General features: G+C 41.4%; 2 protein-coding genes across 6 annotated transcripts in view; one reads left to right on the top strand and one right to left on the bottom strand.

Annotated features, from left to right (window-relative positions):
- PIGF (phosphatidylinositol glycan anchor biosynthesis class F) overlaps positions 1 to 23,613 on the top strand; it is a 55,652-nt gene that overhangs the window by 16,586 nt on the left and 15,453 nt on the right. Inside the window, exon 6 of one of the 5 annotated variants that reach the window (XM_081312951.1) lies at positions 8,692 to 8,929. The exons of the other annotated variants lie outside the window; for them this stretch is intronic. Within the exon in view, the coding sequence (XP_081169077.1) occupies positions 8,692 to 8,805 (114 nt within the window). The 3' untranslated portion in view covers positions 8,806 to 8,929. Of the gene's footprint in view, positions 1 to 8,691; positions 8,930 to 23,613 lie in introns of those variants that run through there. 5 annotated transcript variants of the gene reach the window in all.
- Positions 9,150 to 23,613, bottom strand: part of RHOQ (ras homolog family member Q) — a 34,859-nt gene continuing 20,395 nt past the window's right edge. The window contains exons 3-5 of the mRNA XM_081312954.1: positions 14,061 to 14,225; positions 11,246 to 11,341; positions 9,150 to 9,386 (exon numbers count right to left, since the gene is read on the bottom strand). Coding sequence (XP_081169080.1) covers positions 9,231 to 9,386; positions 11,246 to 11,341; positions 14,061 to 14,225 — 417 coding nt within the window. The 3' untranslated portion in view covers positions 9,150 to 9,230. The remainder of the gene's footprint in view (positions 9,387 to 11,245; positions 11,342 to 14,060; positions 14,226 to 23,613) is intronic.

Raw genomic sequence — 23,613 nt, 5'->3', positions numbered from 1 at the left:
CAGTTTTAATTACTATTCTTGTATCATTTTTGTCTCAGATTAAATGCCAATGAACTTGCTATATAAGTCAGAAATAATAATGGAAATTTGGGACATTGGTTTCTTCCTTTTTTTTAAAAAAAGCATACATCTAATTATATTCCCACATATTTTTACATTAGATAGATCTATCATAAGTAACATGTATCAAAATATAAAGCAAATTGAGGACAAGCCCCCTAAAACCAAGTTATTAAAGGGGCACACCAGTGTCCCATTTCCAAACATGCTATGGCTGTGAGAAGGACGGGAGAATCGCAAGAAACAGGATGAGGTAGAGTTCCCCTTAAGAGGCAAGGCTGCCCCCCCCCCCTCCATTTTCAGAGGAAGACTTTAAAAGCTGCTTTCAGCATCTTTATGTACCTGGAAGCTCAGAGCTAATCTTCCACCAGCAAAATGCTTGACAGGAAGAGGACTTTGTTGAGCATGGGGTCTTTGAACAGATTTACTGGGATATCACTTTTCATGTATTAGAGCTAAATTTGTGGATGAAATAGGTTTTAGTTCATTAAATCTACATAATAACTGATAACCTTAAGATGGCTCTAGTCTCCAGGAAGTTTTAGAAAGCATCCTGTCAGCAATATTTTGTTTTGCCATTTCTCCTTTTGGAAGCCATTAGAAATGATTAGGCACATAGCAGCAAATGTAATTATAGGCGTGGTACAAATGGGCAGAGCTTTCCAATTCACTACCAGGCTTTATTTTATCACCCTCTTAATAAGGGACATTGAATGAAAGTGTGTGTTTGTACATGTATTTAGATTAATGTTGCAAAAGCAGTTTATACAGTAAATGAGCCTGTAAACTATATCAAACAGATGAGTCACTGGGATTGTGCTGGAGAAATAGGTCTCAAGAAATAATCACCTGGATAATTTATATTGTTTTAAGAACAAATGTTTTTAAAAAAATAGAGAATTGACTCATAGAAAAAGAAATAATTTTATGAATGAAAGAAAGTATAAGCCTTGGATGTTGCAGTCTACTATGGTATATCATGTAATAGCATATAGCATATAAACTTTATGCAGAATTGACTTGCGAGGCCGGTGTGTGGTATGTGTGTGGTGCAATTAGTTCACATGGTGTAATAAGATGGAGGGTTGGTTGTCACTGTGAGTTGGGGGGTGGGAGCACGAAGGGTGGCTCATACATGGTTGTACTTTGACAATAAAGGTTCATTCATATCCTGTGCAGAAATTTGGAAGACCTATACAGAGTAGTTCAGGTATTTGGTGCTGCTTCTTCGCATTGATTAGAAAGGAAGGTATGCACTTTGAGAGCTTCTGAAGTCTTGAAATCTGCAGGTCCTGGATTATATAATAACATATTTATAAGGGACGCGGTGGCTCGGTGGGTTAGGACGCTGAGCTTGTCAATCAGAAGGTCGGTTTCAGCCCCCCGTCCGACGAATCACCAAAAAGAATGAATCCGGAACGGGAGCTGGTTCTCCTGAGCCACGTTTATTATCTTCACAAACAGCTGCTCAAAGACAAACGAAGTCAGCGTTGATCCCACAGCACAATCAACGCTGTTAAATAGCCGGCAAAGCCGACACCCACCACCACACCCTTAATTGCTGCACCACGCCCTCACCCTACTTAACTACCGCCCCCCTTGGTTCCCACCCTTTGGCACCCGCCCCCAGGTACGTATCCTCCCTGGCCCCGTCCCACCACCATTGCAGCCGGTAAGCCACCCCCCAGCCCAAACCATCCTCCTTTCCCCCAGAGCTCCGCACATCTTCGCCTCCCCCCTCAGGTCCCCAGACCGCCGTGAGTTGCGCCGCTCGGACCATCCGCCGCTGGTGCCTGTCACGGGCAAGGAGGCTGGCAGAGCGTTGGGACGTGGCCTCTGCGGGAATGGGGGATGCAATGTTGGTGCGTGTCCTGAGCCCCTCCCCGTCCCGCCGGTAGACTCCGCCGCCTCCTGGTCCACCCTGGCGCCCGTCCTTGTTCTGCTGCTCGGGCGCTGGACAACTACCGGCTGCTCCACCGTACGGCCGCTCCCCGGCCTTCTGGACGGCCCCGGAGGCTGCTGGGCTGCATCGGCGGCCGCGCCCTTCCCTGGCTTGTTCCCGGGGCCCGGCGAGACACCCTGTGGCCTCTCCAGGTGCCGGGCGGGTGGCTGCTGAGCCAACTCGGCGGCCGCACTCCTCCCTGGCTCGTCGGCTGCTTCCGGGGGCTGGCGGGTTGCTCTGCGGCCTCCCCAGCTGATGGGCGGGTGGCCGCTGCGCCGTCTCCTTGGCTGCTCTCCTTTCCGGGTTGTTGGGAAGGCGCGGGCGCTGGCGGCTGTTCCCGGAGGCCGGTAGGTTGCTCCGTGGCCTCCCTGGGCGTCGGGCGGGCGGTTGCTGGGCCGTCGCGGCGGTCGTGCACTTTCCCGGCTTTTCGGGAGACCGCGGGCGCCGGCGGTGGATTTCGGGGCCCGGTGGGTCGCTCCACGGCCCCGCTGAATGTCGGGCGTGCCGGGCCCGACAGTCGGCAGTTTGGTGGGTCGAATCCCAAGTGCCGTGTAACAGAGTGAGCGCCTGTTACTCGTCCCAGCTTCTGCCAAACTAGCAGTTGGAAAGCACGTAAAAATGCAAGTAGAAAAATAGGGACCACTACGGTGGGAAGGTAACAGCGTTCCGTGCGCCTTTGGCGTCTAGTCATGCCGGCCACATGACCACGGAGACATCCTCAGACAAGCGCTGGCTCTTCGGCTTTGAAACGGAGATGAGCACCGACCCCTAGAGTTGGAAACGACTAGCGCGCATGTGCGGGGGAGCCTTTACCTTTTTAGCTCTTTTCTAGTTCTTTGGATTTGCTTTAAGCTGGTGCAAAATTAGTTTGTTACATTTGTTCCCTGCGCTTATTTCGAGATCATACCAATCCTCTAAAAACATTTCTGCAGTATCCGTGAGAGAAGCAGTGGACTCTGTAGTTCTTACAATGCCTCTAAAATATTTAATAAAGAAAAAGGGTGGGAGAATGGAAAAGTGTTGCACAGTATGAGAAGCAGAAGAATGCTTAGAGAGAGGGAGTTATTTTTGTATTCCTAGTTTAGAAAACAATTTTTGTAGCAGAGGCATTTGGCAGGATAGAGTGAGTTGGAGTGACAACTTTTTGAGTTAATCCTAAATTAATTCCCATGCAGTTTGTCTGTACTGGTAGTGCTAACCTCTGTAATTCAGTAGATGTTTTAAGGTAGTCTTGAATCTAAGTGATGGAAAACGAGCCCAAGGATGCTATGCAACCCTCTTCTTCCATGACTATATTTTCTTTCCTGACCTAAGTGGGGGAAAAAAATACCCTGAGCCTAAATAGTCTCATTTCCAATTTAACTAGACTTTGGTCCCCAAAGAATCCTGGTTATGCAAGGAACAAGAAACAGTCTTTAGCAGTATTAATCTCATTAAATCTGGTTGTATGAACCTATTTGCCTTGGCTCCTGAGTTGTGTCAGGAAATCTGGTCTGTACCTTTAAGTAGACTTCTGAGAAGGAAGATGTAATCAAAGTGATAGGTAGGAACAGCTTCTGAGTCTGAAAGCTCAGAAGACAAAGCCTCTGATCCCGGTGACTGACCCAGATTGGACCCTGCAGGTTTAAGTATGTTGGACATAAAGGGAATGAATGATGCCAGTTTTGCATACAGAGACTAGTACACCATTGCCTTGATTATTTTTTATTATTGTTTAATGTCTGATTAATTCCTGAAGGAATTAAATTTATTTTGAAAGAAAATGTCCATTAGAAATTCAGCCTTCACCAGACCAAATAATGCAGTTTGTTAGTACTGAATATACACTATTTAACATTCTGCAGAAAATACGCAGTGCCATGTTACCGAACATGAATAAGTAAATCTTTGGTTTGAAAAGCAGGCATGACAAATTGAAATGGTGACCTTTCTCAGGCTGTAAATAAAAGGTCAAAGCAAGGTCAATAAGAGTCCCTAAGGCACCTCATGAACATATTATTATTTTGACTGCTCTTCTGAAGACCTCCAAATAATGCTATATATAAAACACTAAATGCACATTTAGTGATATGAAGATTAAACGCACAAGATCAAATCAAAACAGATTACAAACAACAAAGGAGCTGGTTTGATGCATTACAGGTAGTCCTTGACTTAATCATCATTTGTTTAGCAACTGTTCAAAGTTACAAGTGAAAAAAGTGACTTACAACCAGTCCTCACACTCATGACCATTGCAGTATCCCAAAAATCACATGATCGCGATTTGGGCATTTGTCAACCATCATGTATTTACAATGGTTGCAGTGGTCCGGAGTCAAGTGACGATAATTTGTGACTTTCTCAGCTGGCTTCCAACAAGCAAGGTCAATAGGAAAGTTGGCAGGGAAGGTTGCAAATTGCCATCATGTGATAGCTCGCTTAACAACCATGGCAAAAAAAAATAATAATAGAAAAATTGGTTGCAGTCACTATTCACTTAAGAACCATACCACAACGAGAAATTTCCTAGTCTCAATTGTGATCATTAATTGAGGACTACCTGCATAATATGATGGAAAATTTTAACAGATAGGAGAACATGTGGAATAGGTTGACTCATTTTCCTGCCTGTTCTTTTCAAAACTGAAATATGTTTCATCAACCTGGAGCCCTCCCCTCCCCCCCAGGTTGAATAGGACGATATCTCAAATATCTGTCAATTGTGTTTCCAAAACAACAGTAAGGAAAGATATTTTAGAATTTGTTGGTATGCATGGATATTGCAAGCTGGAGACAGGAGCTAAATGCCACCCTCACACAAACTGTTTTGCATTATATTGCCTGGAACACATTTCATTTGTAGTCCGGGAGATGAATAAAAAACAAGATGAAGGACAAAGGATTGTAAATTGTGCAATTAAGGAAATATACATAGTGTATACCTGTAGCTTAGCATAGCACTGTAAAGATAGCCTGGACCTATAGCATTGTACAAAAGAGGAGAGATAAACTGCAACATAGTGTTTTTATTAATTTAATTTCTTAAATTAGAATATGACCTCTGTTATGCTATCTGGGCCAACAGGTTTTGGTACTGAAGTCAATTCATTAATCAAATAATTTAGTCTTTAATTTTCCCTCAATGTTTAAAAATGTTTATCAAAGTAAACCATTGGTATCGAGAAAATTTTCTCAAGCCATTTACTTGTTTTACCTTTTACTTGAACAAAGAGTGGTTCAAGTAAGTTAAAGTTCATGCAATTGGATAGTTTTCTGATTTGTCTAACTGGGCATTGCCTTACACGTATATAAAATAAATTCTAGTAAATGGTTGTCTGTGCAAACCTCCAAGCAAGTATATCAGTTTTCACGCCTGGATGTACAATTCTTTGGATGTACTTCAATATGCAAGAGCCAAATTCCTGATCACAATAGTTGAGAACCATGAGAATTGTTGTCCTAAGAAATTTAATTGTAGAGTATTACATGAAAATAGCTGAAATAAATCTACAGGCCAGCCCACTGATGTACTAAGGCAAGGGTGTCAAACTGCTGGCCCACGGGCAGCTTTCATCATACCGAAGCCGCGCCCACCCCATTGCTGGCAATGCAAAGAGTGTTGCGATACGTCGCAACACATCATGTGACATGGAGAGTTTGACACCTGTGTACTAAGGGGTCCTCTGACATTGGGATGATTGTTGAAAATTTCTGTGCATACTTTTAATACCATAGAAATAGTATGGATCACTGTATATTGTCCATATTAAGAATACACAATGATAACTTTTAGATTGGAACAGATAACTAAGATTGCTGCAATGTTATATCTGTAACTCTAAAAGTGAGTGCAAGACATTCCCAGTTCTTCAGGTCAGATTATTTACACTATGTGCATGCAGGAGCTGTGTCTTTGCACAAAGTTGGTTTTTGGCCACAAGTTCATCATCCGTTCCATTCATTTTAGAGTAACTAGCTTAGAGCAGAATGTGAATCATGCCAAGAAAGGCCATTGTGCCAGCAGTTTGCATTCACAGGTTAAGAGTCCCTTTGCTACAAGAGGCTCAGCAATCAGCAGAGTGGAAATAAATATAGGCTTGCTATGAAAGTAGTAGCCCTATTCAATGGCCCTTATGTAGGGGTGTGTGTGTGTGTGTGTGTGTGTGTGTGTGTGTGTGTGTGTACAGGTGGCATGAACAAACCCTTCCTTCCCCATTCTCACAACCTTCTATATGGGAAGGACAGCTGTAGAGCAAGACTCTTCCCTGGGTTACAGAATCTTTGAACAATTGACTTCAGTGTGGAGGAAGCAACAAGAGCATGAAGGAAGAGTAGAACTAGCTAGCCCCTATTCCTCTTTTTTCTCACACATAAAAGCTCAGACAAAAGAACTATGAGCCAATGCCTCTTAATGAGCTTTCATATCCCTTGTCTATTTTTCTGTTAATATTCCCATCTGCAATTAATTTTATCTTTTATATCAAAATGGGGGTAAGTAGCCTGCTCGAGGCTAATGTTCTTAAAAATGCTCACTGAAATGTCTTTATTTTATATTTATAGCTTGTCGATTTCAAATCTGAACCAGGCCTTAATAAACTCTTAACCCATTTTAAAATTTAAATCATTTTCAATGTGCTTTAACAATGAATTTGCAGCTGCAGGACACATTCATAATTGTAAAAATGGAGTCCTGCTGAACCTCAACCCATCCATTCCTTCTGTGCCAGTGACCCATTCCTCTTGCCATGGTTGAGCAGCAAAAATGAAAGAGGAAAACTCCATAGAGCTACATATAAAAATTCTCTTTTTATAATTCCACCTATGTTAAGCAGCAAATATTTCCTGTCTTGCCCAATAAAGATAGCTTGGACTGGATTTCACTTCAAGAGAGAAAAGTGATCAAAATAATGCCCTAACCCTAACTGAGGAACTCATTTGATTGCATATCCACTGGAATTTAAAGCAGCATTCATTTGCAATGGATTCATTTTTATTACACTGACATTTTGTGAGTTAATCAGTAAAACCAATCAAAACTATTTTATTGGCTAAAAAGGTACCCTGGATAATTGACCAACTTTTTAATTTTAACTTTTGTGTGTGTGTGTGTGTGTGTGTGTGTGTGTGTATATGTATATGTGTATATATATATATATATATATATATATATATATATATATATATATATATATATATATATATATATATATATATATATATATATATATATATATATATATATATATATATATATATATATATATATATATTAGAAAGCAGGCACTATCTTGGAAGAAGCATTTATTTTTTTCACATTCTGAAGCTTTCTTCTCTATGATGTTTATTTTTTTTTTGAAAATAACAAGTATGCTTTTTCTCTGTAAAGTTATTTTTTTTAATTCAGATTCCATTTCAGTTGATCAGTTAGCTGGCTTGTTTAAGTCCCTGACTGATAGCCTGAGTTCTTACATACAAGTGGAATAGTGTCTTTATTTTGTTCTGAATGAATCTGGCTAGCTACTTCTGATTTCACCCATCACAAACAGATTTGGAGTATAGTTTTAAGGCTTAAATTCAGTTAGTGCTGCATAAATGGGGAGTTTTGCTGCCATGTTTCAGCTGTGTAATACTAACTACTGAATTCCACATTCGGCAATGCTCCCAGAATTTTCATCCTTACATTTTTCAGATATTGACTAAACACACAGGGATATTGGGATATTAACTGCAGCTCCACCTCATCTACCCAACTTGGAATTCCAAGTGCGTGTGTAATACACAAGCAGCAAAAATACTTCAGAATTAATGCCAATTAGTTTCATTTGAGAACAGCACCGAGAGGTAGGAAGAGTTAAAAAAGAGAAATCAACTGTTTTGCGATGGCTGGATCTCGTTCCAACCATGGGAACTTTCTCTGAACTAACTTCTGCTCAGATTTCTCTTGCTGGTATAATGGGGCATTTCAGTATAGAACCCATTTCCATCCCCCTAATATTGTGGACCCTAAGCAGCTTCAGAAGACTATAGGAAAAGCGGTGAATTGGGAAAGACCAGCCGTTCTTCCATTCTTCTCCTGGATCAGAAGTCGCCAGTGATGGAGAATCTTCTATCCACAGAAGATAGATGCTTAGATCTAATTCAATTTGCTTTCTAGCACGATAGCAGAACTTTACCTTGCAAATATTCATTGCTATTGCAATGAAAGGTCATTGCATGAAGCAGTCATTATGATTTGTGCCCCTGCCCTTCCCTTTGATTTATGGTCTCCTTTAATGTTTCATTCAGTTGTGCTTCAATATCAAATCTGTTACCCAGCTAACCTAGGACTGAAAGAATACAGTAGGGAAAGGAGAGAGAGAAGCTTTAAAAAAAAAACAACAGCAAATTAACTGGAAAATAAGAACACATTAACTGCTCTGACCACAGATGCACCACGTATTTCTTACCTGATTTTCATCAAGCGTCATATGGAATAGCCACCAGCTAGTTACACTTTAATGCACAGAAGTTTTAAAACTGTACAATTGTTCATATTCCTAACAAATGTTTGATGGCTATTACCATTTTTTTAACCATTTTCGGTAAAAGCATGTCAAGCCTTGCAAAGGATTCTGTGCCCCATTTTGGTGTCTTTCAGTTATACCAAAAACTTGTGCTCATTGAAGATCATCCTTTTCTTCTTCTAATGCAGCATTTTCCTCTTTCAGGTGTGGCCCATTTCGTGTTCACTTGGAGCCACCTTTGGGTATGTGGCCGGTCTCTTTATTGCATCTTTGTGGATATATTGGAATAGGAAGCAGCTTACATACAAAAGCAGATAACTGGCGCAAGGAATAAAGGCATTTTGATTGTGAGATTCCATGAAGACTGCACAGGGGTACGGCCAAAACAAAAGGCTTTCCAAATCTTTTCAGAGCATTGTTGGGCTTTACTCTTCTTTTTTTTACAGCATGGTCAACATGCACTGGCAATTTGATCATACATTTGTTGTATGTCCTAAACTACATTACCCCTGAGAGATTGTACATTCCTTCCCGTATGAATAAAATCTTCACAGTAGATGGTGCCTGCTTCTTTACATGTTTGTGATTTTCTCCCTCCCCCTCTGGGTTTCACCAAATGCCAGTTCCTAAAATCCGCTTCCCTGTCAGTCAGTGGATTTCTCAATAAGCTGTTGCTGTCTTGAAGTGTACATTTGCACAGTGTCAGAAGTTTCACAGTACTCGTGGCCATTGTCCAGCAGCTCTCATGTAATCAAGCAGCAATTAATGCATCTTGAACCTATTCTCTTTTTCATTGTGTGTTTCTTTGGAGTTAGAATGGCTATAATGGCTTCATCAAAAACAGTCTTCAATCCTTTCTGTGTCAAAGCTGAGCATTCCACATAACAATAGGCTCCTATCTGTCAAAAAAACAAATGCATTTAATAGCTACATAGACAGTGGGCATCTTCCCCAAACTCTGTTAGTGAACTCAGGGGGCTTTCATTTTTTATTGAAACATCAGTGTTTGTTTTTTGATTCGTCTTTGCCCTGAGAAAAACATTTCAGCACTTTACCTTCCAGAAAAAGAAGTTTGTCTTTTGGTGACAGATTTAGAATTCTTTTCCTTTCATTCAGGGTTTTAAAAAAAACACATTAAATACACTGGAGTTTTCAGTTTGTTTTACTTTTGGTAGTATATCTGTATCTGAGCCATTTTAGGAAAGTTTAAAGAGCAAATGAAGCGTACCAATATTTTAACGCACACACAGAGATTACCATCAAACATAAAAATTTCTATAGTTAAAAACATTATCACACCTGATATAAATATTATACTTTGGAGACTTAAAAATTCAGGTGATTGTTTTAATTTTCTCAAACGTATTCTCACTGTGTTCCATTGCCTTGTATTGAAGTAAGTTATCTTTTAATTATTGAAAAATACTAAATGAACTCTTACTTATAACATCTAATTCTATATTTTATTCACAAACAAAACAGCTATATTAACAGATAAGATTATGTACTGCTTAATTCTAACATCGCTGCTTTTAAAATGTAATATAAAAATCTGCATTCTTGCTGCTCCTTCTCACTGAAAGAGACAAAAAGTAGCACTGGTCCATTTGGAAAACAGAAAATCTAGTTTATTCCCTGAGATTGTGGGCACAGCTAGGATTTTGGGAGCACATCCTGCCCATGCCAGACAATATTGACAGCTGGCCATGCAGGAAGTCTGGAAAGAAGTCACATATGGAGGAAAATGGTACAGCAATGCAGTATTAAATTTTAGGGATAATTTAATGTAAGAAAGGTGAAAGAACCCATATGCAGAAAAATCTGTTTGTAATTTATGCAAATCCTCCACATCAGCTTCCTTATGGCCCTTGTTGTCCACAGTTAATGTGATGTATAGCATAACAAATCATCAGGAGGGCATTTGGTTAGAATTGTCGTTATATAGTTTATCTGGGAATAATTGAACTAAAGGGCAATTGTCCCTCCCCCCCCCAAATTTCTTTGACTCTTTTTTTTACATGAAAATGCTATACTAAGGTCTACTGATTTTATATTTTTATTTACTTGTTAAGAGTTATGTCCTCTATATCCTATATCCAAGGACTCAAAGGGATATACATAGAAATACACTTTCTTGTTGCCATGAACAGCAACTTCTAAAACACAGATAGTCCTTGAGTTATGACGGCATTCCTGTCAGCCATTGCAACCTCAGGATGTTTGGATTTTTAAGTGCGGGGGGGAGGGAGTGTGCTACATAGTGGGTCAGGTGAGGAGTGCTGGGTAGGGTGCGCACTGTGTAGTGGGCAGGAGCTACCACGTGCAGATGTGCTACGGAATACAAGTACTCTTGTACTCTTCAGTGGGCTTCTCAGGAGAAAAAGCTGCAGGACTAACTTATAGGGACGACGTGCAACCTTCCCTGGTGGTTTCCACATTGACTTTGCTTGTGGGAAGATGACAGGAGGTTGCAAATTGCAATCATGTGACGTGGCACACTGTGACACTGTAATTGCAGCTGGGCACCTGAGCCTCTGAATTGTACTCACAGGACCACAGGACCTGTTGGAACTTGGAGGACTGGTCATAAGCCCATTTCTTCAGCACCGCTGTAACTCTGAGCAGTTGCTGAATGAATAGACTTAAGTCAAGGATTACCTGTAGCTTGGGCTGATCCTTTTCTATGGCTGCTGCAAGTCCACATAATACCAGTACACATAATACCAAGCAAGATTTGAATTCTAAATCTCCAGCTTACCTCTTTTGCTAATTTAACACCTTGTTCCATAGATACTGGTTTTTCTTTCATGTCATTTAGCCTTGCTAATGTTTTAGGATCATCACGAAGATCAATCTGTTAGGAAAGTTACAGAAGATATGTAGTTCTTCTGTTACGAATCAAACTTTACATCACAGACTTTATAAAAAAAGAAAACAGAAGTGGCTCCAATACACGGTGACAATGCTGATATCTCACTGAACACTTTGGGATTTGAATTAGGCATGATTAATATTGAACTTGGTGAGATTTAACCACAGCTAACTCAGGCTATTCAATCTATAAACTTTTGCTTTAACCTAATCTTAAGCCTATTTCCGTATGGTACTGTGGTTCAAATAACCGTGTGCAAATTAAAAGGCCCTATGACATTTCCAGAGAAAGCCTTCAAAAGGCATCCTCCCAAAATTTTAGCTCCACATACAAGAAGCGAAGAGCACACAAGAAGTCAATAATTTGAATATGAGAGGCAGGGATTGTTTTATCTTTCTACTTATTTTCTTTCTTCTGCTTATTCTGAGACTAGAAATCAATTAAGAAAAAGTTTGGAGGAAATTTGCAGAAGAAAATTGGTAGCTGGAAGAAAGAAAGGCTAATTGTTCCCCAAACCATTTGCAGCTACGTACATATTTGTTTATTGATTTATTTCACTTAGGCACCACCAACTGCAGAAAACATAACGGATGTACAAATTACATTTTTTTAAAAAAAAAAAGTAAAATGGCAAATCCAGCCAAAGGGCCAAAACATATATCATGCACCCAGCAAGAGGCTTCATCCATCTAAGCCAGAACCTGAGAAAAAAAGCCAGGTTTTCAAGGCCTGTAGAACATTATCTGAGTGGGAGCTTGAAAGTGTCTCTGCATGGCTACTGGTAAACGGATAATTGCGAAACAGTTATTTCATAGACACAACTACTCTTTGCAGCTTCAGAATAAACTCTGGACCTTTGTGGTTTCATGGATTCAGGTGTCGAGAGTCAAGCAAATTTATTTCAGGCTCAACTGTGGCATACTTGAAGCCATAATAAAACTTGCCTTTTAGAATTGCTGCAGCTCTATGGAGCTAGCTTGCTTCTATATTTGTGAGTTCCCTATTGCTGATTCAAGCAGGCCTTTCAAGGTAAGAGTGAGCTGATGGGATTTGCAGCCAACTCGTTCATAGAAATCATTTAGATATATTGCATAGAGACAAACTGATAGGTGGGGGTGGGGAATACAAGCAATTTTTAAATTTCCTTAGTGCAGAAAATGAATTCAGGGATTTCCAGTTTTCTAGCATCAGTGGCAGGGCAGTAAATACATGAAAATATTTGCTCACTGTTTTTAATGCATGAAGTCTACCTGATTTTCAGAGATTAGGGAGTAGGATTACCAATGATATGTCCTCAGCGCCTAGCTCCATCTTGAATATCAGAATTAATTTCATGGTTAACTTTTCAACAGGGAAATGGTAAGATGCATAAATTGTGAATAAAAACGGGGGGGGGGAAGCAGGGTTTGATTTTGCAGTAATATATACTTGAAACCATATATGGAGTGGTTGAAAAGGAAAATGGTACTTCCTTACTAACAGGATACCCCCACATTTCTATTTGGAAAACCAGTGGTGGGCACTGAGCCCAGACTGCCACAGTCACATGGGTAAAAATGGGTGAACCAATTATTCTCACCCAGAGTACACAGAGATGTGTGTCTATATATTTATCAGCAAAGGAGACTCGTTAGTGACCACAAGACTCTTCTTTCCATCCAGCTACAGCATGTGATACCCACGCTTGTCAGAATCAGCTGTTTGGATCCTATAACTGCTGCTTTATTGTTTATGAGCAAACATCCTTTTTGTTCAGAGCTTTGCTTTCAATTTAAATGCTGAAAGAGGTTTTAAAAATTCATAAAGAGGTCAAAGGGGGGGAGGGTATTGTCAAAGGACTTCGTTCCCCAGTGCTTTTTTGTATAAGAAAAAGGTGCCAGAACTCATACGTGTCATACAACCCGCCTTGCCTATCCTACAAGGTTCCATCCAAAAAAGGTGCCGGAACTCCGTTCTGAGCGTTCTATGAGAAAAAAAGCCCTGTCGTTCCCTAACAAGAGCAACAAAAGTAGATTAAGATGCAGTTTTGTTTTCTCTCTTCATTGGGACAGTTTCTCCATTCCATAGTTAATCTTTCAAGGCCTGTTTACAACTAATGGTGTTAATCACAGAAGGACTACAGGGCTCCAGTTGTCCCTTCTGGCTCTAAAATTAGATTGCTTTGGATGCATTTCTTGTTATTTTAGTTGCAAACTAGAAATGTAAGCCTACATGCTTGGAAAGACCAAGGGGTGAGGAAACTGTTGCTTGATCTAGAAAGAGGGAGAAGCTACATTTATCTGACAAGGAGGAAATTATGGGTATTTAGACTTCATTTGAATTATAAGTGGTTAAGCCAAAGATTTTATGGGAAAGGATGAATTTGAAAAGAATTTTCAGGGAAAAATAAAAAAAAATGGCACTATTCTCAGAAGGGCATCATGACACAGGAAACAATTAGAATGGGCACAGCCCTTGAAGAACTTAGGAATCTGTTTAATAGCTGATAGTAATAGAGTTAGAGAAGTAAAGATCACAGGAAGGAACTTCACTAATCTTTAAAGGTTCTGAGAACATTTCAAAGGCAAAAACGAGCAGTGCATGTGCTTTTTGTAAAAGAAGAAAATATCTTGCTATTTTGGATGGATGGATGGACAGATAGGTAGGTAGGTAGGTATAGACAGATAGACAAACAGACAGACAGACAGTTTAAGCCACGTACCTGGGTTCCAACCAATAAATAAGGTACATTTGGTGCATATTCTTTAAGTTCTGGTACCCATTCCTCCTTCACATTCTGAAAAGAAGCCGGATTTACCACAGAGAAACAGATGAGGAAAACATCAGTCATGGGGTATGACAGCGGTCTGAGGCGATCATAGTCTTCCTGAAGACAGACAGACAGACAGACACAGACATATATATTACTTTTCACTAAAAATGTGAATTTCGATCAGAGTCATTTCTAATGGATACAGATGCTGGTGTTTCTAAGCGATCACTATTTCAGTATTCTAAATAAACTGAAAATTAAAAGCTTTTTCCAATGAATTGCAGATTATCCTTTCCTCCTACTTTTGGTCCATTTGGGTGGTAGTATTACTATAAAAATCAGACAGTTACCTTCCCAGTCGGTTTCTACAATATATGGAATAATGGATATATTTTTAAGAATTATTTCACACACAGCAAATAAGAAAAAAATGTCTTATTTTTCAAGACATTAAGCCAAGCTGTGGATGTTGCTTGATTTTAATATTTTTGTGGAGCGTCAAACAAAACAAAACAAAACAAAAAAAACCTGAATTGAACTACTTGTTTATTTGGTGAGGTCCTCACCAAAAAGATTTAAAAGCATTTTTTCTGAATTGGATCAAACATTTAGGAATATGTTATCCATAAAGGCCAATCAGATGCCAATAGAAAGTCCACCTGCAGGGCTCAATTGGATATCCAGGATTTGCTGCCTCTGATCCTGGAAATAGCCTAAAACAGCTGTCACAACCATTAGCTGTACTTTATTTAAGTCTTCTTTGAAGTAGTTCACATTAGCAGCCACAACATCTTGTGATAATTGTTTGAATTTCTGACATCATATATCTGTCATACCATATATCTGTCTCGACTGTTTCATTATGCAGCTTCCCTGCAAGGGATTGGATATTCTTATTATATGGCATAAAAACTAATCCCTGTCCACTTTTTCAGCTCCATTCATAATCTTATACATCTCAAATACTGTAGCCTTTGCTCATTGGCTTCACTTCTTTTACATGTTTACTTCTATTACAATAGAAGTAATAGACATATATTGAAAGACTTACTACTACTTCCTTCCATAAGGATGGAATTTCCTTTTTTCACAGCAGCTGGATGTTAACCTCTCTACTCTGCTGTCCTTGGTGCTGTTTGAGCTTGGTTTCATTACCCAACTAGGTAATATCATCAGTGTGATATTAGTTGGTAATGAAATGGCTTTAATCAAACAACCAAGCTCAGAAGCATCAAGAACAGCACAGTTCAACCCTGCATATATTCTCTTCTATTGGAACATCTCAATGACAACTGCAGGTTCTCTTCCCTGTTTGGGAAGCACTTGTAGTTCTGACTCTAGTAGCATAATGTCAAGTTAAGATTTTTTGTCTTAATATGTATCACTTGCTCACACTGATATTTGACATTTTAAAGCCCAATATGCACAGATCCTTTGAGAACCCTTCAGTGTCCCTTTTTTGTTAATTAGTCAAAATAATATGAGGTTATCCATTATTTGTACAGCCTGACTATTCATTCCTAATTCTAGATTATTCTTCATTGCATCGAAACTAGTGTCTTGCTAACAGATTCTTGGGGAATCTCACTGTTTACAAACCTATATTTAAGAATACCTACTTTTTTGAGTATTTCTCAAATGAAGTAGTACTGTGAAATGGATAGCACACTGCCATAACTATGTATTTTATCTTACTAATTAATAAGGCAGAGAGAAAGTCCTTGCTTCCAGTCTTTGAAACGTATTTTTAGAGCTAAGATTGCCAATGCATCATAATGAATCTCAGTTTTGGATCTCCTGGCCTAAAAGAAATAAAACTAGTAAGAGTAACGAGACCTGTGATTATGTATAGCAAGAATGGAGTATGTTTTAAAGAAAAACTTTATGTGGTTTTTCATGTTAGTTTTGTTTTTAAAAAAGTCACAGAGGATAAAAATATGTAAAATCTGTGGCTGATAAGAATATATGGGTTTGGGGTATTTTAATATTAATTTTATTAATTTTTATTGTAATTGGGCTACTTATTTAATTCTTTTTTAACATTTATACATTGTATTTCATTGTATTTATTGCCCTGTACACCGCCCTGAGTCCTTTGGGAGAAGGGTGGTATAGAAATTAAATAATAATAATAATAATAATAATAATAATAATAATAATAATAATAATAATAATAATAATAATAATTAATTTATTTATTATTGTTGTTATTGTTATTGTTATTATTATTATTATTATTATTAATAATTATTTCTCTTAAAATACAGTACTTTCAAGATTATCCAATGAAACAATTAACTAGAACAGATTTCAAACAGCAAAAATTCATACAACACAATCAGTCTATAAACTTTACTGTTACTGGGTGTGCTGAAAGCTAGTAGCATTTTAAACATTATATCATTTCATGGAGCTTACTAGCCATGAACACCAAAAAACATAACTTTCATGTACAAAAGACAGTTAACCTCTAATGTGACAAGCAAGCCGCCTGGAACATTGTAATCTTTATGGTTTTAAGACTACAAGCAAGCCACAGGAACCTTGGGGGAAAGCGATCATGCAATATTGGAATTCAACATTATGGAAGCACAAGCAATAGAATACAGCCAAACTAGAGTCTTGGACATTAAAAGAGCTAATTTCAATAAACTTAGAGAGACCTTGGGAAGAATTCCATGGATGAGAATCCTAAAGGGGAAAACAACTCAAGAAGCTTGGGAAATTTTGAAAAGTGAGATAATAAAGGCCCAGTCTAGCACAATACCAACAAAGAAGAAAAATAACTGCTTTCAAAAGAAACCAGCATGGCTGCATAAAGAACTCTCTGATAAACTGAAAGATAAAAAGGACAAGTATAAGAAGTGGAAAGAGGGGCACATAACTAAGGCAGAATATCAGCAAACAGCCCGTGCCTGCAAAGATGAAGTGAGGGAAGCTAAGGCTCAAAATGAACTAAGGCTTGCGACCAAAGTCAAAAATAACAAAAAAAGCTTCTTTCAACATATAAGAAACAAGAAAAAAGTTAAGGAAATGATTGGTCCATTAGTGGGGGAAAGTGGCAAGAAGGTGACAAGCAACAGGGAGAAAGCAGAATTATTTAACTCCTTTTTTGCATCTGTCTTTACACAAAGGGAATAAACAGTCCAACCTACCAAAACCAGTGCCATAAAAAACAGAATAGAAACGCAAGTTAAGATAGGCAAGAAAATGGTAAGTGAGCACCTGTCCAGCCTAGATGAGTTCAAATCACCAGGACCAGATGGATTACACCCCAAGGTTCTCAAAGAACTGGCAGACGTGATCTCAGAACCACTGAACTATATTTTTCAAAGATCCTGGAGCACTGGGGAACTACCAGAGGACTGGAAGAGAGCTGATGTAGTTCGCATATTCAAAAAAGGGAAAAAAATAGATCCAGGAAACTACAGACCTATTAGCCTGACCTCAATACCTGGGAAGATTCTGGAAAAGATAATCAAACAACAAATCCGCGAACACCTTGATGCGAACAAAGTTATCACTAAAAGCCAACATGGGTTTGTCAAAAACAGATCATGCCAGACAAATCTTATTGCATTCTTTGATCAAGTGACAAAACTAGTGGACTGTGGTTCATTTGATGCATGATGAACATCAGGTAAAAATAAAGAAACCCCGAAACATATATTCTACTGTAAAAAACTTTAATCAGAAAATGAAAGAAAGACTTAACTGACTACATGCTCTCTCTCACAAGACAGCACAAAGAGAAGGAGAGAAGTAAACTTTTTGTGGCTGAACATGCGCACAACATAGTAGATCCAGACATGAAACCAAAACATGGCTGGACATGTGACAACTACCTAGGTTACAATGATAAGGGTACAATGCAGCTGGCAGAAAAACAGAGTGAGACATGCTGAGCTGACAAAACAGAAAAAACGCAGTGACATGGTCCTCAATGGAACTGCATCTACATGGAAGGAAGTGTGTAGTGGGATGCCCCAGGGCCCAGTGCTCTTCAACATCTTCATCAACGATTTGGATGAGGGGATAGATGGGGAAGTCATCAAATTTGCAGACGACACCAAGCTAGCAGGAATAGCCAATACTCCAGAAGATAGGCTTAAGATACAGGAGGATCTGGACAGACTCGAACACTGGGCACTATCTAACAAAATGAAATTCAACTGTGAAAAAAGTAAGGTTCTACATTTAGGCAGGAAAAATCAAATGCACAGGTATAGTATAGGTGGTACCTTGCTCAATAGTAGTAACTGTGAGAGAGATCTCAGAGTCCTAGTGGACAATCACTTAAATATGAGCCAGCAGTGTGCTGCAGCTGCCAAAAAAGCCAACACAGTGCTAGGCTGCATTAACAGAGGGATAGAATCAAGATCACGTGAAGTACTAATACCACTTTACAATGCCTTGGTAAGGCCACACCTGGAATACTGCATCATTTTGGTCACCACGATGTAAAAAAGATGTTGAGAATCTAGAAAGAGTACAGAGAAGAGCAACAAAGATGATTGGGGGACTGGAGGCTAAAACATATAGGAAACGGTTGCTTGAATTGGGTATGTGTAGTTTAATGAAGAGAAGAGTGAGGGGTGACATGATAGCAGTGTTCCAATATCTCAGGGGCTGCCACAAAGAAGAGGGAGTCATATTCTCCAAAGCAGCTGAAAGCAGGACAAGAAGCAACGGATGGAAACTAGTCAAGGAGAGAAGCAACCTAGAACTAAGGAGAAACTTCCTGACAGTTAGAACAACTAACCAGTGGAACAACCTGCCTCCAGAAGTGGTGAATGCTCCAACACTGGAAGTTTTAAAGAAGAGACTGGCCAGCCATTTGTCTGAAATGGTATAGGGTTTCCTGCCTGAGCAGGGGGTTGGACTAGATGACCTCCAAGGTCCCTTCCAACTTATTATTACTATTATACTAGCTTTCTGTATTCACGTCGTCATATCCAGTAAACACGATCTTTTCTGGATGGAAACCACAGCAAAATCTGAAAGTAACTCCATACTTGCAAATTAAATCTGTTTTCAGAGTGTACTGTCTTCACACTGTTATTAGAATGAAGATAAAGTCATGTTTAAGGAACTAAAAGTCTTGTAAGAAGGACTTCATTTCTGAAAGCTGCCTTCTGTTATTATTGTTATGACCCAGATAGGCAAGACCAGGCAGGCCTCCAGAGAGTTCTTTATTGCTCTTGGTAAGAGTTAACCTGGCAGGCTCCACCCCCAGTCCCCCCAAACAACAGCCCTTAATTACTTGGTAAGTCCACAAGGCAAAAGTCTGGACAGAAAGCCAGGGCAGTTTTCAAAGCCAGACAAAGGTCCAAGGCAAGGAGCACTTCTCAAAACAAGACAGGGTCCAAGGCAAGGCAGGTCTGAAGGGAAAATCTTCAGGCCTAGGGCAAGCCAAAAACAGTCCTCGCAGAGCAAACACAGTTCTTGAAGCAAAGCAAAAGGCAGTCTTTGATGCAGACAAAAACAGTTCTTAAAGCAAGGCGAAAGCAGGCAAAACTGAGGGACTGTAATCTGAAAACAAAACTTGTTCCTGGCAAGTGTTCCTCATGGCGTCTCCTTAAATATTACTCTCCAGGTGAACCTCATGAGGAGGGCAGGTCGTCCTGCACTGACTCTAGTTTCTTTCCATTCTTCACACTCGGGGACCAGGCGGGCAAGGCATTTGCTCTTCTCCACAGCTCTGGAGCTCTTCTGGTCTTTCTTGACCAGCCTGAGACCTCTCTTCCTCCTTGCCTACTCTTTCAGGGCCTGATGGGCCCAGGACTGCCTTGTCCTAATTCTCAGGTTGTTCCTCCTGAGCCATAGAGACTGCACCACCCCCCTGAGCCAGCCCCTCTTCCTCCTTGGGCTCTGATGGGGCCCTGACAGTTATGTATTGGAATTCAATTCCAGTAATACACAAAGTATGAGAAGTTATTCAAGCTTCTAGTTCAAGAATATGCTCAAGTCTAATTGTCAGAAAACCTAGATGTTGTCTCACCAATCCTGACCAGTGATTAAATATACTGATAAAAGTAAAATATCTACAACATAAGGGTTCCAGGAGTATGTATAGTCAAATATATGCTTGTTAGTATAAAACAGGGCTTTTCAACCGGTGGTACCTGTACCACTGGTGGTACGCGAGCACTTGGCTGGTGGTACGTGGTGTCGCTTTCCTCCCCCCCGCCTCCCCCCACCTCCCTCCTGCTCCTTCCCAGCTTACTTGCTGCTGGAAAACATGCTGCTGCAGGAACCTACCAGGCCGGACTCATTGTGCAGCAACCCTGTCATCCTTCCCCCAGAAGCAAGCGCAAGCCTGAAGGGAACGGAGCCATCCACTCCCTCGGCAGGTAGGTGTTTGCGTCCGCTCGCGTCCATCTTCTTTTCCTCCCCCCCCCCGCAAGCTTGCGATACCCCTCATGGCCCTCATGTTGCCTCCCTCCCGGGGCTCGAGAGATTTCCCCCTCTCCTCTTCCCAATGTGCAAAGCAAAGGGGAAAGCAAAGCGGCCACATGGCGCACACCCTCCCTGAGGATTCATCCTGCGGCAGCAGATGGGAATCGAGGCCCAAGTTTGTTTTCCTGATGCGCACCAGGGCAGGCCAAGCCATCAGAACGCGGGTGTGGAGGGAAAAATGCGCCCGACTCCCTCCCTCCCCCACTGTTGGCAACTCTGTACAGCTGGCCCTGACCTCCACCGACTGGAGCCCATTGGTGGAGCTCGGGGCCGGCCGTACGGAATCATCAGCTGATCCGTATGTACGGGCCCGACCTTCACAAGTGGAAAGCGAGGGAGATTGCCAGGAGCGTGAATTGGCGCATGCTGAGAAACGCCAATCTCGTGCTGCTGCAATCTCCCTCGCTCGGTTTCAGCTTGCCTTGCTGCAAGAGAAAGCAAGCTGAAACCGAGCGAGGGAGATTGCCAAGAACGCAAATCGGCGTGTGCTGAGAAACGCCGATCTCGCGTTGCTGCAATCTCCCTTGCTCGGTTTCAGCTTGCTTTCTCTTGCAGCAAGGCAAGCTGAAACCGAGCGAGAGAGATTGCCAGGAATGCAAATTGGCGCGTGCTGAGAAATGCCGATCTCGTGCTGCTGCAATCTCCCTCGCTCGGTTTCAGCTTGCCTTGCTGCAAGAGAAAGCAAGCTGAAACCGAGCGAGGGAGATTGCCAAGAACGCAAATCGGCGTGTGCTGAGAAATGCCGATCTCGCGTTGCTGCAATCTCCCTTGCTCGGTTTCAGCTTGCTTTCTCTTGCAGCAAGGCAAGCTGAAACCGAGCGAGAGAGATTGCCAGGAATGCAAATTGGCGCGTGCTGAGAAATGCCGATCTTGCGCTGCTGCAATCTCCCTTGCTCAGTTTCAGCTTGCCTTGCTGCAAGAGAAAGCAAGCTGAAACCGAGCGAGGGAGATTGCCAGGAACGCAAATCGGCACATGCTGAGAAACGCCGATCTCGCGCTCCTGCAATCTCCCTCACTCGGTTTCAGCTTGCTTTCTGCAAGAGAAAGCCGGTGCCACTCTAGCGCGGAGAGGGGGAGGCCGGTCCCCGTTCGGGCCACCAGTCCTGGGAGAGTCCCGTGCGAGCGCCTCGTCAGCCACCAAACCCTGGCTTTTGAGCAGGAGTGGCCTTACCCTGCTTGCCCTTGGCTGGTGCTGGGAGCAGCCACCGCCACTCGCCCCGCTTTTCGCAAGCCCTGCTATGCCACCGCCGCAGGTTTCCAGCAGCGGGAGGCTTCGGGATGAGGGCCTGTCGGAGTTGAAGGAATCGGGGCTGCTCTGGTGGGCCGCTTCTGTGGCAGTAGGGCATGCTGGTGCCCTGCGCTGTGCTCCGCTGCAGAGGCCACCCTGGGAAAGGTGGAAGCACAGCTGTAGTTCGGGATGGTCAACCGCTCCGAGCCCTGTCTGGCTGACTTTGTGCCCCCGTCCCCCAAGAGTAGCTGGTTGTGAGTTGCTAGCGTGCGCTTCCCTGAGTGCACCTCAGCCCCAGATCTCCCCCTACCCGGGACTCCGGCTGCGTCTGCAGAAGGCGAACGGGGCAAAGGGCGTTTTGGTGCGTCTTCCATCCCTCCCGTGTGAAGTGTGCCTTCCTGCCCCGCAGTCCACAGCAGCATTGTTGGCATGCGTGGATCGACTCTGAGTGAATACGAGGTGTTTCTGTTGCTGGAATAAAGCTTATTAAATGAGCTAGCAACCTCCACGTATTGTTGATAGATCTTCCCCAACTTTCCTTCAGTGCTTCATAAAGAGTTAAGTGGGCATCAGGTTTCTTGGTAAAAATGGATTTGGAAGGAAGGAAGGAAGGAAATGACAATGGGAGGGAGGGAGGGAAGGAGGAAACGACAAAGAGGGAGGGAAAGAAGAAAGGAAGGAAGGGACAATGGGAGAGGGAGGGAGGGAGAGAGAGAAATAGAGAGAAGGAGAGAAAGAGAGAGAGGGAGAGAGAAGGAGAAAGAAAGAGGGAGGAAAATAGAGGGAGAGAAAGGAGAAAGAGGGAAAGAGAGAAATAGAGAGGGAGAGAAAGAGAGAGAGAGGGAGAGAGAGAGAGAGAAGGAAGAAAAGGGAGGGAAATAGAGGGAGAGAGAGAAAGGGAGAAATAGAGAAAGGGAAAAGAGAGAAATAGAGTGAGGGAGAGAGACAGAGAGAGAAGGAGAGAGAAAGAAAGGGAGAGAGAGAAAGAGAGAGGGGGAGAGAGGGAGAGAAATAAATTAAATTAGTAACATGGTTGTTAAGTGAATCTGGTTTCCCCACTAACTTTCCTTGTCAGAAGGTTGCAAAAGGCAATCACATGACCCTGGAACAATGTGACCATCATAAATATGAATCGATTGCCAAGCATCCAAATGTAAATCACATGACCCTGTGGATGCTGCAATGGTCATAATTGTGAAAAATGGTCATAAGTCACTTTTTTCAGTGCTGTCGTAACTTTGAACAGTCACTAAGCGAATTGTTGTAAGTCCAGGACTACCTGTACTTTATCATTTTTTTCCTTTTTTTTGGTCAAGTTTTTGACACCTTGCTGGGTGACTGGTGGTACTTAGACATTGCCTTATCCTAAAAGTGGTACAATGGGTGAAAAGGTTGAAAAGCCCTGGTACATAATGTCAAATTCCTCTGCTGATAAAACACACATGCAAGTTGTTGGGGAAATATGAATACTAGCTTTTACCTGGGTAAAGCAGCATCCATTTTTATCACTGCAGCTACATGGTCTTCCAAGTATGATCCCATAGAATATTATACTCACCCAGAAACTACAATCAATAACTGAGAGCCAAAAAAGCCTACAGAAACAATGACAAACTGCTCAGTGAATTTCAATCTATACCCCTGTTTTTTCTCAGGGGAAAAAATTAAACTGTGCTCCAATATAGGGAGGTTGTTTTAAAAATCAAAAGGATTAAATAGTTGTCTCCTCAGTCACAATTCTGGAAATCAGTGTGTAGCCTGATTTGTATTGAATTTTCTCAATGCCACTAGATATCTGAAACACATAATTCTATG

Source organism: Vipera berus, assembly GCF_964194415.1.
Source record: "Vipera berus genome assembly, chromosome: 1".
In the NCBI taxonomy this organism is placed as follows: Eukaryota; Metazoa; Chordata; class Lepidosauria; order Squamata; family Viperidae; genus Vipera; species Vipera berus.
This window is presented reverse-complemented; position numbering and strand designations above follow the sequence as displayed.